This window comes from Haliotis rufescens, unplaced genomic scaffold, assembly GCF_023055435.1.
Source record: "Haliotis rufescens isolate VD_foot unplaced genomic scaffold, xgHalRufe1.0.p SCAF_11, whole genome shotgun sequence".
NCBI classification, from domain to species: domain Eukaryota; kingdom Metazoa; phylum Mollusca; class Gastropoda; order Lepetellida; family Haliotidae; genus Haliotis; species Haliotis rufescens.
The window spans coordinates 22,087,446-22,102,589 of NW_025963791.1; the positions used below are offsets into that span (position 1 = coordinate 22,087,446).

At 43.9% G+C, this 15,144-nt stretch overlaps 1 protein-coding gene across 1 annotated transcript in view; it reads right to left on the reverse strand.

Annotated features, from left to right (window-relative positions):
- Nucleotides 1-15,144, reverse strand: part of LOC124137282 (DNA-dependent protein kinase catalytic subunit-like) — a 125,966-nt gene that overhangs the window by 23,308 nt on the left and 87,514 nt on the right. Inside the window, exons 76-88 of the mRNA XM_048392413.1 lie at nucleotides 14,857-15,046; nucleotides 11,304-11,448; nucleotides 10,098-10,288; nucleotides 9,514-9,670; nucleotides 8,191-8,357; nucleotides 7,108-7,230; nucleotides 6,045-6,133; nucleotides 5,566-5,659; nucleotides 5,113-5,316; nucleotides 4,068-4,136; nucleotides 3,825-3,978; nucleotides 744-814; nucleotides 204-424 (exon numbers count right to left, since the gene is read on the reverse strand). Coding sequence (XP_048248370.1) covers nucleotides 204-424; nucleotides 744-814; nucleotides 3,825-3,978; nucleotides 4,068-4,136; nucleotides 5,113-5,316; nucleotides 5,566-5,659; nucleotides 6,045-6,133; nucleotides 7,108-7,230; nucleotides 8,191-8,357; nucleotides 9,514-9,670; nucleotides 10,098-10,288; nucleotides 11,304-11,448; nucleotides 14,857-15,046 — 1,875 coding nt within the window. The remainder of the gene's footprint in view (nucleotides 1-203; nucleotides 425-743; nucleotides 815-3,824; nucleotides 3,979-4,067; nucleotides 4,137-5,112; nucleotides 5,317-5,565; nucleotides 5,660-6,044; nucleotides 6,134-7,107; nucleotides 7,231-8,190; nucleotides 8,358-9,513; nucleotides 9,671-10,097; nucleotides 10,289-11,303; nucleotides 11,449-14,856; nucleotides 15,047-15,144) is intronic.

Sequence of the window (15,144 nt, forward strand, 5' to 3'; positions counted from 1 at the left end):
ACGCACGTGCTGCATGAGGTAATTGAGATCTCTGTGGTAGATTTCGCTATAGCAGCAGTTGTGGGAGACAACAGCCTCGGTATAACAGTGGTAACGTATTACTTAATGTAATTAATGCTAAAACACAGCGATTCAACACAGCAAATGTGTCTCTTTATGACAAATATGCGACATTACGACATATGTTCAACATTATGACCTACCTTGGTGTCATGGGAATGACCTGGTAGGTCTTGAGCTTCAGTTTGCGCTGTCTACATGCCGGGTCCTTGGCCATCACTTTGTTCATGATAACAAACAGCTGCTCTATTCTCTGGTCCTGGCGGAGATCTTCCCCTCCCTTCACCAGGTAATGATAGTCCTTCTCATCGTTACCTCGGATCGTGATCCTCTTTGGTTTACGAATTGAAGACATCACCAGAACCTGTAGAGTTAAACACCATAGGGGTTAAACATTTTCAACAACCCTGGACTCCAAGGCGAAAAGTCCCTGTTTTATCCCCTTAATGTCAGTGTAAGGCAGGGTGAAAACAAGTACCATCTTTAAAGTCTTTTGGTATGACGCGAGTAGGGGACCAAACCACGGACCTTCCACTCCTCGGGTAGACACTCCATCCAGGGGGTAGTTGAACCTGATGAGGCAATGCTGTAACAGTCCTCAGAGAGGAGTAACCTGTATCATCTACACATTTACCTCACATCAGAGAGATTAGAGAAGCAGACGTATTCAGCTTGGTACTCACTCGATCATCAAATCCTGCCACCTTGACATGGTATTCTGGCAGTGGTTTGGACAGTCCGTCATACTGGCCTGCAACACAGAGAATATCAGGTCAGCCATGGGAAGCTTGAATCTACCATGGGTGAGGCAGATCGAGGTGAGGTGAGGTGAGGTGAGGTGAGGTGAGGTGAGGTGAGGTGAGGTGAAATTGGGTTTAAAGTTGCGTCCAAGATTATTGCACTTATATAGCGACGTGCATGCACGTGTGTGTGTGTATGGCTGCGTGTACTTGTCCGGACTGATGCCGATTTAAAGTGCTAGCCCACTGAGATACCATGTCGCAGTTTAACATGTTTAACTCCGAGCCCACCAGTCCTTGTTTTAGCCCCTTAATGCCAAGCGCCAGACAGGGTAACAACAAGAACCATCTTTTAAAGTCTTTTGGTATGACGCGGCCGGGGATCGAACCCCGGACCTTCTGCACTCCGGGCGGACGCTCTACCACTAGACCACGGAGGCAGTCAGATCAAGCTGAACACTGACAGTGACACAATGAGTGCGTCATGCACAGCCACAGTCCCTTTCCTGCCATGTCTCTGGCTTTGGCAATTTCTGGTCAACTACAAATATCGCCAGAAGTTCAAACTCCCAACAATAAAAGGACACATGCTCCTCCATATCTTCACATCCTCCATGCTAGCAACTGCACTGAAACCCCTACAGGATCACATGCTGACATGCAGGAGATCTGTTCTGCAGATAATCAGACACCCAGTAGACAATGGTTAGCTCAATATCATCAAATAGGAATGTGTATTTACTCAAAAACATGCCTCCATCCTCTGTTTTTTAATACAATAGTTGTTTCTGTAAATGTAATTGCAAGTCCGAAAACCAATATCATATTAATTACAGCCTGGTAGGATAATGGTTTCATACAGAAATTTGAGACAAAGTCAAAATTGTTTCCATGGAAACATAAAAAAATACAATTTTGAAATATGAACAAGAGTCATCCGAAGATGACATATCCCCCCGATGTGGCATGTAGGTAAACTGTGTGTACCTTCAAATGTATTTAGATTGGCAAGGAAATCTTTTTCTTTGATGCCAAAACCAGAAATATAATGAAGGTTATTAAATATTGGTTCATGTAGCTCACTTTCTGATGATCTCATGAAATTGTAATAACAACAAGAGTTTGCCACTAACGTGGCTATATCCCCAGCCCCTGTTGCAGAATTTATGACATAATTAAATCTAAACAAACCCTAACCTTTTTTAACCGAGGTGGAACTTGGCATGGAAATTGTAAAAAAAAGATGAGTTTGGAACCTAAGTCAATCTTGTTGCCATGGAAACGTAAGAAATAAATATTACTAAAATTTCTCAATAGCAAAAGGCACCAGTTCAACATGTACCTGACAGACCTGCAAAGTTTGATGAAAAGATATTGAACGGTTTATGAGTTATGCTCCGGAAACGAACCCTACCCTCTAAGAACCTAAGTCCATCTTGTTGCCATGGAAACGTAAAAAATAAAAAATTCTAAAATTTCTCAATAGCAAAAGGCACCAGTTCAGCATGTACCTGACAGACCTGCAAAGTTTGATGAAAAAATATTGAACAGTTTATGAGTTATGCTCCGGAAACGAACCCTACCCTCTAAGAACCTAAGTCCATCTTGTTGCCATGGAAACGTAAAAAATAAAAAATTCTAAAATTTCTCAATAGCAAAAGGCACCAGTTCAGCATGTACCTGACATACCTGCATAGTTTGATGAAAAATTATTAAACGGTTTATGAGTTATGCTCCGGAAACGAAACGTGACGGACGGACGGACAGAGCCCGTTTCTATATCCCCCGCCAACTTCGTTGGGCAGGGGATAATAACTTCGCAGATTCCCATACGAATAGCTCTGTAGTAGCCTCATGACACAAAGGTATAAAGAGAATGTACTAGGTTATGTAGCTCACATCACATATAGTATATGATATCGGTAAATAGTACACCTTAGAATTATATGTCAGGGGCTACAAATTAAAAAGATTAAAATATAACAAACTGCACTACTAGTGAACATGATTGATATGTGCATAAAGTTTGGTGAATCTCTGTTGCATGGTTTAGAAGATATACTCCAGACGAGGACATTACCCTAAGTTCATCAATTTTCAATTTAAATTGAAAAAAGAGAAAAAAAGAAAAAATCTGTTAATAGAAAAGGCACCACTACATAACCTGCTTGATAGGTGTAAAAACTTTTGAGAAGCTAAGTTGTATGGTTCGGGAGATGTGGTCCGGACAAGAGCACTACCCTCAAATTTCCTCAGTTCATCATATTTCCATGGAAACAACAAAAATATAAAATTCTAAAAATCTCTAAATAGCAAAAGGCACTTCTACTGAGCCTGATTGTTAAGTGTACCACGTTTTGCGAAGCTATGTTGTACGGTTTAGAAAATATGCTCGGGACAAGAGCAGTTGCCTCAAATTTCTTAAGTTCATAATATTTCTATGGAAATGACAAAAATATAAAATTCTAAAAATCTCTTAATAGCAAAAGGCACTTCTACTGAGCCTGATTGTTAAGTGTACCAAGTTTTGGGAAGCTAGGTTGTAAGGTTTAGGTAATATGCTCCGGACAAGAGCAGTACCCTCAAATTTCCTAAGTTCATCCATCATATTTATATGTCGGGGGGGGGGGGGAAATAACAAAAGGCATCAGTTAATCTGATGAGCAATGCATATGGCAACTTTTGTTGAAAAACACTAAACGGTTTTCAATTTATGGCTCAGAAAAGGATGGGATCCCTGACACCAACGCCAATTGGAACCATGCCAAAAACAATATGTCTCCCCTGCCTTTGGTGGGATACATCACAAGTTCAGACACTCAGAGGAAGTGTTTACTCAGTTTGGGTTCTTCTGAACATTATTAATGATTCTACAACAGATTCAACAATCTTATCATGATCCTTTGGTTTCAAGCAGGGTGCCTGCAGGGTGTATCTACAGTGTAGTATCCAGCCAGCCATTTATGTGTCCCAAAAATCTGGAAGATTTAACTGGTAACAGTAATGTCCAGATTAATAAGGCTGGGATCTCGAGGTCCCGGCTCTCTCTGTTGGGGTTGAAGTCGGACATCCACTGGCAGTACAGCCTCAGTGTGGTCGGGGGGTTCAGCATCGCGCCACGTCCTTCCTTCAACTTGTCAAACTCATCATTAAATGTTTTCACGATTTTCCCAAATTCCTGTAACAAGAGATTACTGAAATTGAAGAACTTCTTCTCTGAGAATATGGAGACAACTCCTGATTGGTCAGTCCAACTAACTCACTCACCTTGTAGCTCATGCTAACCAGTTTGCTTCCTTCCTTCCCAAAGTGAGTGTCCATTTCTTTCTTGAATTTCTGAAAATAACAATTACAGCACATTAAATAACTAAATTTCATTGACCAGTCGTCCTTCTTTAGTTTTCACAAACATAATGCACATGAAAGTGTATGACCTTGAGATTGGCTATAACCTTTAATATCAGTGACAGGTATCTCACAAACATTCCAAGGGGCGATCGGGTAGCCTAGTGGTTAAAGCGTTCGCTCGTCACACCGAAGACCCGGGTTCGATACCCGACATGGGTACAATGTATGAAGCCCATTTCTGGTGACCCCCGCCGTGATATTGCTGGAATATTGCTAAAAGCGGCGTAAAACCATACTCACTCACTCACAAACATTCCAAAAGGCTATCCAGCACATAAACCAATTATGAAGTTCCCAGGTGGAATTCACCATGACAATGAAAAAATGTCTACTCACTTCAACTTACTCACAGTGACTGACAGTGAAGTGACCACAGTGATGTATTCCAACAATATAACTACTACATTCTTAAGATTGAACAAATTCTGAAGTGAAAATGGCAAACATACTTTACGAATGATCTTCACTGTGACCTTGACCTTATACGTAGGTCACTCAAAATCTTTTTGGATCATGGCCGAAAGGACTTGTACAAAGTTTTATTGACATACAGTAAATATTTCCTGAAATAATGTTTTAACACATTTCTTCAAGCTATGAACTTGATGACGTCTGGTCATCATGGCCCTTGACCCTTGACCCTTGACATGACTGGTCAAAGTGTCAAAAACACTTCCCTGGGCTCTACAGGGAGATCATAGATGAGGTGTCCAAGCATTACATGATTTCAAAAACAAAGAGAGGTAACAGTTGTCAAATTGAAGTTGGACAGTTTGAATAGTTTTAATGAAATCACAACTTAGGAACCTGCAAGTTGCATCAATGTTTCAAAATGGCCTGAGAAACACTAATTTTTAGTTTTTCAGCTTGAAATACAGCCTAACTAGCAACTGTATTGACATACATCAGCAAACTTCTTGCGGTACTCCCCGAAACCGACCGATCCTGTGCCGGTCAGTATAGACAGCTGTGTTCCAGAGGGTTCCAGTGATGACGCTATGGTCTTGTGTTCAATCAGACCTTCATACATTTCCTGGTACATCTCCAGGATCTTTTCCTTCGTCTTCTTGCTGGAATGAAGCAGCTTGCTCATGTCTGTCGCCCAGTCCTGCAACAGGGAAACATAGAACACTCGTTAATTCTACATCTTGCTGGAATGAAGCAGCTTGCTCATGTCTGTTGCCCAGTCCTGCAACAAGGAAACATAGAACACTCCTTAATTCCACATCTTGCTGGAATGAAACAGCTTGCTCATGTCTGTCGCCCAGTTCGGGGAAACATCTACACTTGTTAAAACTATTGTTTGCAGGACTGAATCATCAGTTTTCCGAATCAGTTTACTTTGATTTGGACTTACCTTAAAAAGCATTTCTGGTTGTCCGAACTGGTTGAGAGCACTGATGAACTTGGACACCAGTGGCACTCTGTCTTCAGTCAGAAGGGAGGAAATCCTGGATACAAATCATCCTACTGTAGATATGTTGTTTCATATCATCTCAATCAAAATAAACTGATTGGAAACAGCACTCTAATCTGACAACTTGATCTTAAAATATGATGAAGTCAAACTTCACTCCGATCATCATAAATCTACACAATGAGAATCTCTTATTCTGGTCACATTCCCTACCATACTTTTATAAAATATAACTGTCCAGATTAACAGGGTTCCACTACATAGAGGACAGTGGTCTGAACGCTAGGCCCCACTTTGCAAGGGAGTTGTTCTGAGACAAGTTAACACATCAGACTTCTAGCTATCACATCTGCATGTATCATAGCTCAACATTGAAAATGCCCTAGACATCTTGTCAATGTTTGAATGGACCGACTCACTCTTCAACTGCTTGTTTGTTCTTGGTGTCCTGGGGCGTCTTCCCAAACACAAACCCTTCACAACTGATCCTGAAGGGATAGATCACAGCCTGGCAAGAAGAAGGAGTAAGCTTGTAACATTTGCCATAGCAGCAACTTCACAGGATCTCTAGATCTGTGTGGCATGTAGAAGTCGGATAGTACTTGATGATAATATAGTTAGAATGACATCTTTATTACAATTTAAACTATGTATGATTTCAGATCACCTGTACTATTACATTGTAAGTTTAATGCGCACTCAGCAATATTCCAGCTATAGGAAGCCAGCCTGTAAATAATCGAGTCTGGACCAGATGTGATTGATGTCACAAGCTTCTATTCACGCAATTGGGATATGATGACATGCATCAACCAATTCTCTAAGCCTGGCCAACCAATCCATTTCATTGCCTCTTACGACCAACATAGATTGACCAATTCTAGCAGGGATGAGAGGGAAAAGGCCTCAACCTAAAGTGAGAAGTGATTTTCTCTTCTTTATAAATCCCCACAAACAAATACAAAGCATTTACTTCTCGATTTCTTAAAAGAACATACAGCTCTAATCAGTAACCGGCCAAATGTCATGAAACTGAATGAACATGAGGCGAGGATCACGCGCAAAATGTGGCTTATAAGCTGTTAAGCACCCCATGGTTTAAACCAGTCTTCAGTTTTAAAGTAAAACCTCATGTTCCTGTGTTTTGAAGAACCCATCTGCACAATGGCAAACATCCACTCTAGGTTTATAGTGAAGAGTCATGCATCAGCTTAGCTAATGTTAGTTTTCAATACTGTGACATTCATGGAGCAGTTTAAAAGTTTCATGTCTGATAAAAAAATTGATGGTGGAAGTTAACTGGTCTGCAAGTTTTCCATCAGGCAAAATCAAAGTTTCAATGGCTTTACAAGTAAATAAATAACAGCTCTAATCCATTTATAGGGCGTTGGGGGTGATATATGTCTCATGACTAAAGGAAGTCATATATTTATCCTTCATTGAACTTTAAAGTTGCTCATACCGACAGCACAGTAACTCTACCTGTGGATAGTCCGTGGCAAGGCTGACGACGATGGGCTGCACAGCTGGGGCCTCCTTCTTGTCCAGGAGCGCCATCATCTGGGCCAGCCACAACATGAACATCCAGTTGGGCACCTCCCGACTCTACAACACAGGGCATTCAACCCCAGGTCAAGTGCTCTATCTACTGCACAACCCACCCTTAGAAAATATTTTTTGTTTTCAGGCTTGAATCAGTAAACACAGACAGTGACAGCTTTCAATTCTGCCATATGAAACCTTAATATGTACATACATATAGCCCCAAAAAATATTTCAGTCTCTTCGGTGGTACCAAACAAGTCTCATGGACCAAGAATTTAAAACCACAACCTGGAAGAATATTCTTATAGCCAAATTTGTGTAACAGGTATCAGGTTTGTTTATGCATGACCCAAACACAACTTGAGACCTAAGTTCTAGTTTGGTCTTGGTGTCTTCCACATGTAATTTTGCTGAACACTATATAATTGCTAAAGGTCATCTTAAACACCCCAAACTATTTGTCAAGACTTCAAACCACAATACAAAACAGGAATCTTGAATAAAACCAGATTTTAAATCAAGGGGTTCTTGTATGACCCTAATGTTAAATATACCACTACTAAGATTTAAGGGGGCACAGGTGGCCCAGTCGTCTAAGGCGCCGCGATTCGCTGTGCAGAGTTGCATCCCTTGGGCACGCCAGAAACCTATGATTGTGGGTTCGAATCCCAGTTCGCCAAAATTATGTTTCTAGGTTTGTCAGCACCATACACGTGCTCGTGGGTTTCACCAAGTGGTAAATGTCTGAGACCTGCATCACTTCGGTCTTTCCTCCCACATTAAGCTGACACGCCGTGATATAACTGGAATACTGTTAAAAGCGGCATTAAATCCAACTCACTCACTTACTCACTCACCAAGATATAAATACCATAGCAGCTAACCTTAAAGACAAGAGAAATGCACTTCATTTTGCACACTGATCTAGCAACTTGAAACTACCACTCTCAAATCTGTGCCACTGAAAGACATTCATGACAATAACTTTATAATGTTTCAGTTACAAATTCTGCATCCCACCTTCTCCCTGAATGTTGCCATGGTTTCTGGGTAGTACTCCACCAGCTGCATGAGACGAGGGAATCTCTCCCTGGCCTCCACGGAACCCAGCTTCATCGCCTTCAGCATGCAGACCACCACTGTGTCCGGGAACGTCTTCGCTACTGCCGGGGACAGATCAGCCTCCTCTGTCACAACAATTCACACAAATAAGACAAGAAGACAAGAAGACTTATCATTTTCTGACCATCTTTTCACCATATAAAGGTTTGAAGTGAACAACATATCAAAATGATATAATGCACAGAGTTTGTGAGTGTTGTTCCTGGCAGTAGTCATCAATAATATATCTCCTCCACAGGAAAAATTACTTTCCCTCAGCATTTGCCTCAATAGATAACATACACTGAGAGAAACTATAGAAAATAACAAAATTACCCATGAACACCATGGGCCAGATGGCTTCAGATGAGTGCACTATTGCTGGATGGATGGATGGATGGATGGATGGATGGATGGATGGATGGACGGACAGACAGACGGACGGACGGATGGATGGATAAGTGCACTGGATGGATGGACGGACGAGGGATAGATGGACGGATGGACAGATTTAATGACACTTTGAACAGTATTTCATAAGCATCGTGGAGTGTCATCTTGATGTGGGAGAAAAGCCTGAGATGATGCAGGTCATAGGGGTTTACATCTTTTGAGTACCCGGGGCGGTCGGGTAGCCTAGTGGTTAAAGCGTTCGTTTGTCACGCTGAAGACCCGGGTTCGATTCCCGACGTGTGAAGCCCATTTCTGGTGTCCCCCGCCATGATATTGCTGGAATATTGCTAAAAGCGGCGTAAAACCATACCCACTCACTCACTCACTCACTTTTGAGTACCCACTAGAAACAATTAATCAGTGATCGGGAATTTGAACCCACAATCTCCACAGTTACTTGCGACAGCTTAGATGTTTGGGCCACCCGTGTGCCCCGCCTGGGTAGTGTTCTCCATGATATCAAGATTGACAATACTTTCAGGTGGTGTGAATTATTTCTAGGGCAGTACAACACAACACAACAATTCAACTGCTGAGGTTTGGTGAACATCTGACTTATTATTTCCCACCCCTCCATCTTCCAGGTCCCTCAATAAGGCTGACTCACTGATACTTACCATCTTCCAGGTCCCTCAATAAGGTTGACTCACTGATACTTACCATCTTCCAGGTCTCTCAATAAGGTTGACTCACTGATACTTACCATCTTCCAGGCCCCTCAATAAGGTTGACTCACTGATACTTTCCATCTTCCAGGTCCCTCAATAAGGTTGACTCACTGATACTTACCATCTTCCAGGTCCCTCAATACTTTATCACAGTATTTAGCCACGGCCAGATACGCCTCATCACATCCGTACTTGGACTGGCGGACCTCCCTTTCATTGTCTGCACTCACAGATGACTTCATCTCACGGTAGCCTCGCTCTACCAGCTTGTTCTTCATCTGAAGATATTACACAGACTTAAACATTTCCAAATACATATATAGCTGAGAAGCTTCACCACACACTAACTTATCTATGACATTTAGACTTGTTAGAAATACTATACTACTCAAAAAATATTTATGACCATCTGATTCTTTCATATTATTATAAAAAAACAACAACTTTTCTGTTGTAGTATACATTACATGTAATATTTTGAAACCTCTTTCCCATACAAAATTCGCCATGTTTTCCTCTTATTTTTGTCACTTTGGTTGCTATTTTGTTCATACATAAGTTAAAAACTATGAGGAATATGAAAATGATTTTCTACAGAATGATCCTTAATGTCAAGCAGTGACAAGCACACCCTCTGCACTAGTCTTAAAATACAAAGACTATCTAAGCCTGTACACCCAGAACTTCTTCCAGTAAACCACCCACCTCTTCAAGAGAAACTTTCTTCCCTCCACAGTATTCCAAGAGTTTATCACTGGTCTTCTGACTGAGGTCCTTCATGTCCCCCAGGGAACTGAGTCCCTCCCCCAGCATCTGGAAGGCCTGGCCAGTCAACACACAGTGGCGGCGCCCCAGGTCGGACCGCTCAGTCAGGACACCACTGCCGGAATACTTCCCTGCAAAAGATGTGTTTTATGTCCAATCATGAATGAGTGAGTCAGTATGGTTTAACACTTGTCTTTCCTCAAACATTTTACTGAGAGGCTGCATAACTACTAAAATTCTGTTTAAAGCAGCGTCAACCCCATCTCACCATCAGTCAAACCTGTTTCATACCCGGTATGTCCTTTATTAGTGTGCCATTCCAGTTTGACCTTGGCCTGCATGTGAGTTTGGTTTAATGCTGATTGAACTGGTAAAATCTGGATATTTTTTATATTTGTATACTTACCCTGCATTACTCCCTCATGCATTTACTGCTTACTTTTGACAGAAATGAGGCTGTGATGGGTTCAGCTGATGAGAAAACACTGTTCCAACCAGAGAAGCAGGGCCCCAATCAACAGCTGCCACGTCATACCGAAGGGGTGACGTTATGGAATCTTCATATTACTGCTCGTCACCAGACAGACAAGTTATACCAACAAAGTGGTCCCCAGTTATTTGGTGTTTTTGGCTGTGGCCTGCGTGTTAGCATTCAACAAAGTCTATTCTTCCCTGTGACGGGTGGTCTCTGGGTTTGATGTTGTTTATATGCAATTATATTTATAATAACACGTTTTGGTCAAAAGTAAGCAATAGTGAGTGAGTGAGTAGGGTCTTAAGCCGCTTTTAGCAATATTCCACCAATATCACGGCAGGGACACCAGAAATGGGCTTCACACATTGTACCCATGTCGGGAATCGAACCCGGGTCTTCGGAGTGTCGAGCGAATGCTTTAACCACTAGATTACCCAACCGCCCCTAAGTAAGCAATAAATGCATTAAGGAGTAATACAGGACAAGCTAAAAAATAACAGAATTTCAGTTGTATCACAGTATTTCAGCTTGACGTGTGAGGAAAGCCCAACCTTATGCTGATCTAAGTGGTGGGTCTCTGGCCTAAGGGACACAATCCTTCACAACAACTTGCAGTGCCTGAGACGACTAGGTTACCTGTGCCCCTGTACCAAGAAGCATGTGACGCATACCTAGTTGGTCGAGAGTGGTGAGTACATTGTTGAAGGTGTCATCTGTCCACTGATCGAGAGAGCTGGTGGCCTTCCTGTGGTGTGTGCTGGCGTACAGTTGACTCCACTCCACCAACAGTCTCTCGTCACCACCACGCTTACACCGCTGAAACAGAAATTAGGAAAAAAGTTATACATCAACATTTAGATATTTAAAAGCACAGTGATACTTGAAATTAAGCTCTCACTGACAGAACATCTCTGAAGTAGAACAAATGCATGTCAGATAGAAGAGTCTCCTTCAGTATCCGGAGTGTCAGGCTAAAGTTGTTCCACCTACCCCGTGAGAGTCCTTCAGTATCCGGAGTGTCAGGCTAAAGTTGTTCCACCTACCCCGTGAGAGTCCTTCAGTATATGGAGTGTCATGCTAAAGTTGTTCCACCTACCCCGTGAGAGTCCTTCAGTATCCGGAGTGTCAGGGTAAAGTTGTTCCACCTACCCCGTTAGTCTCCTTCAGTATCCGGAGAGGCAGGGTAAAGTTGTTCTACCTACCCCATGAGTCTCCTTCAGTATCCGGAGTGTCAGGGTAAAGTTGTTCCACCTACCCTGTTAGTCTCCTTCAGTATCCGGAGTGTCAGGGTAAAGTTGTTCCACCTACCCCGTTAGTCTCCTTCAGTATCCGGAGCGTCAGGGTAAAGTTGTTCCACCTACCCCGTTAGTCTCCTTCAGTATCTGGAGTGTCAGGGTAAAGTTGTTCCACCTACCCCGTTAGTCTCCTTCAGTATCCGGAGAGTCAGGGTAGAGTTGCTCCACCTACCCCGTGAGAGTCCTTCAGTATCCGGAGTGTCAGGGTAAAGTTGTTCTACCTACCCCCGTGAGTCTCCTTCAGTATCCGGAGAGTCAGGGTAAAGTTGCTCCACCTACCCCGTGAGAGTCCTTCAGTATCCGGAGTGTCAGGGTAAAGTTGTTCCACCTACCCCATGAGTCTCCTTCAGTATCCGGAGTGTCAGGGTAAAGTTGCTCCACCTACCCGGTTAGTCTCCTTCAGTATATGGAGTGTCAGGGTAAAGTTGTTCCACCTACCCCGTGAGTCTCCTTCAGTATCCGGAGTGTCAGGGTAAAGTTGTTCCACCTACCCCATGAGTCTCCTTCAGTATCCGGAGTGTCAGGGTAAAGTTGCTCCACCTACCCGGTTAGTCTCCTTCAGTATATGGAGTGTCAGGCTAAAGTTGTTCCACCTACTTCGTTAGTCTCCTTCAGTATCCGGAGTGTCAGGCTAAAGTTGTTCCACCTACCCCGTGAGTCTCCTTCAGTATATGGAGTGTCAGGGTAAAGTTGTTCCACCTACCCTGTTAGTCTCCTTCAGTATATGGAGTGTCAGGCTAAAGTTGTTCCACCTACCCCGTTAGTCTCCTTCAGTATATGGAGTGTCAGGCTAAAGTTGTTCCACCTACCCCGTGAGTCTCCTTCAGTATCCGGAGAGTCAGGGTAAAGTTGCTCCACCTACCCCGTGAGAGTCCTTCAGTATCCGGAGTGTCATGGTAAAGTTGTTCCACCTACCCCGTTAGTCTCCTTCAGTATCCGGAGAGTCAGGGTAAAGTTGCTCCACCTACCCCGTGAGAGTCCTTCAGTATCTGGAGTGTCAGGCTAAAGTTGTTCCACCTACCCCATGAGTCTCCTTCAGTATATGGAGTGTCAGGCTAAAGTTGTTCCACCTACCCCGTTAGTCTCCTTCAGTATCCAGAGAGTCAGGGTAAAGTTGCTCCACCTACCCCGTGAGTTTCCTTCAGTATCCGGAGTGCCATGGTAAAGTTGTTCCACCTACCCCGTGAGTTTCCTTCAGTATCCGGAGTGTCAGGGTAAAGTTGTTCCACCTACCCCGTGAGTTTCCTTCAGTATCCGGAGTGCCATGGTAAAGTTGTTCCACCTACCCCGTGAGTTTCCTTCAGTATCCGGAGAGTCAGGGTAAAGTTGCTCCACCTACCCCGTGAGTTTCCTTCAGTATCCGGAGTGTCAGGGTAAAGTTGTTCCACCTACCCCGTGAGTTTCCTTCAGTATCCGGAGTGCCATGGTAAAGTTGTTCCACCTACCCCGTGAGTTTCCTTCAGTATCCGGAGAGTCAGGGTAAAGTTGCTCCACCTACCCCGTGAGTTTCCTTCAGTATCCGGAGTGCCATGGTAAAGTTGTTCCACCTACCCCGTGAGTTTCCTTCAGTATCCGGAGTGTCAGGGTAAAGTTGTTCCACCTACCCCGTGAGTTTCCTTCAGTATCCGGAGAGGCAGGGTAGAGTTGTTCCACCTACCCCGTGAGTTTCCTTCAGTATCCGGAGTGTCAGGGTAAAGTTGTTCCACCTACCCCGTGAGTTTCCTTCAGTATCCGGAGTGCCATGGTAAAGTTGTTCCACCTACCCCGTGAGTTTCCTTCAGTATCCGGAGTGTCAGGGTAGAGTTGTTCCACCTACCCCGTGAGTTTCCTTCAGTATCCGGAGTGTCAGGGTAGAGTTGTTCCACCTACCCCGTGAGTTTCCTTCAGTATCCGGAGTGTCAGGGTAAAGTTGTTCCACCTACCCCGTGAGTTTCCTTCAGTATCCGGAGAGTCAGGGTAGAGTTGTTCCACCTACCCCGTGAGTTTCCTTCAGTATCCGGAGTGTCAGGGTAAAGTTGTTCCACCTACCCCGTGAGTTTCCTTCAGTATCCGGAGTGCCATGGTAAAGTTGTTCCACCTACCCCGTGAGTTTCCTTCAGTATCCGGAGAGTCAGGGTAAAGTTGCTCCACCTACCCCGTGAGTTTCCTTCAGTATCCGGAGTGCCATGGTAAAGTTGTTCCACCTACCCCGTGAGTTTCCTTCAGTATCCGGAGTGTCAGGGTAAAGTTGTTCCACCTACCCCGTGAGTTTCCTTCAGTATCCGGAGAGGCAGGGTAGAGTTGTTCCACCTACCCCGTGAGTTTCCTTCAGTATCCGGAGTGCCATGGTAAAGTTGTTCCACCTACCCCGTGAGTTTCCTTCAGTATCCGGAGTGCCATGGTAAAGTTGTTCCACCTACCCCGTGAGTTTCCTTCAGTATCCGGAGTGTCAGGGTAGAGTTGTTCCACCTACCCCGTGAGTTTCCTTCAGTATCCGGAGTGTCAGGGTAGAGTTGTTCCACCTACCCCGTGAGTTTCCTTCAGTATCCGGAGTGTCAGGGTAAAGTTGTTCCACCTACCCCGTGAGTTTCCTTCAGTATCCGGAGAGTCAGGGTAGAGTTGTTCCACCTACCCCGTGAGTTTCCTTCAGTATCTGGAGTGTTAGGGTAAAGTTGTTCCACCTACCCCCTGAGTTTCCCTCAGTATCCGGAGTGTCAGGGTAGAGTTGTTCCACCTACCCCGTGAGTTTCCTTCAGTATCCGGAGTGTCAGGGTAGAGTTGTTCCACCTACCCCGTGAGTTTCCTTCAGTATCCGGAGTGTCAGGGTAAAGTTGTTCCACCTACCCCGTGAGTTTCCCTCAGTATCCGGAGTGCCATGGTAAAGTTGTTCCACCTACCCCGTGAGTTTCCCTCAGTATCCGGAGTGTCAGGGTAAAGTTGTTCCACCTACCCCGTGAGTTTCCCTCAGTATCCGGAGAGTCAGGGTAAAGTTGTTTTGATCCCGAGCACTCTCAGCCATTGCCAGCTTCAGCCTCAGTTTGGTATCCTCAAACATGTCCTCCTCTACCATCTCCTCCATGGAATCGTTCTTCATCGTCTGCTGCGACAGGCGGTTACAGATCAAGTCAAGGAAGACATTCCTAAAACAAAATCCTAATCTTAGCTCTAAGGATGAAACTATGCAAAATGCATCAATGTCCAACTACATTAGACACAATGGTAACAACATGCTCTATTC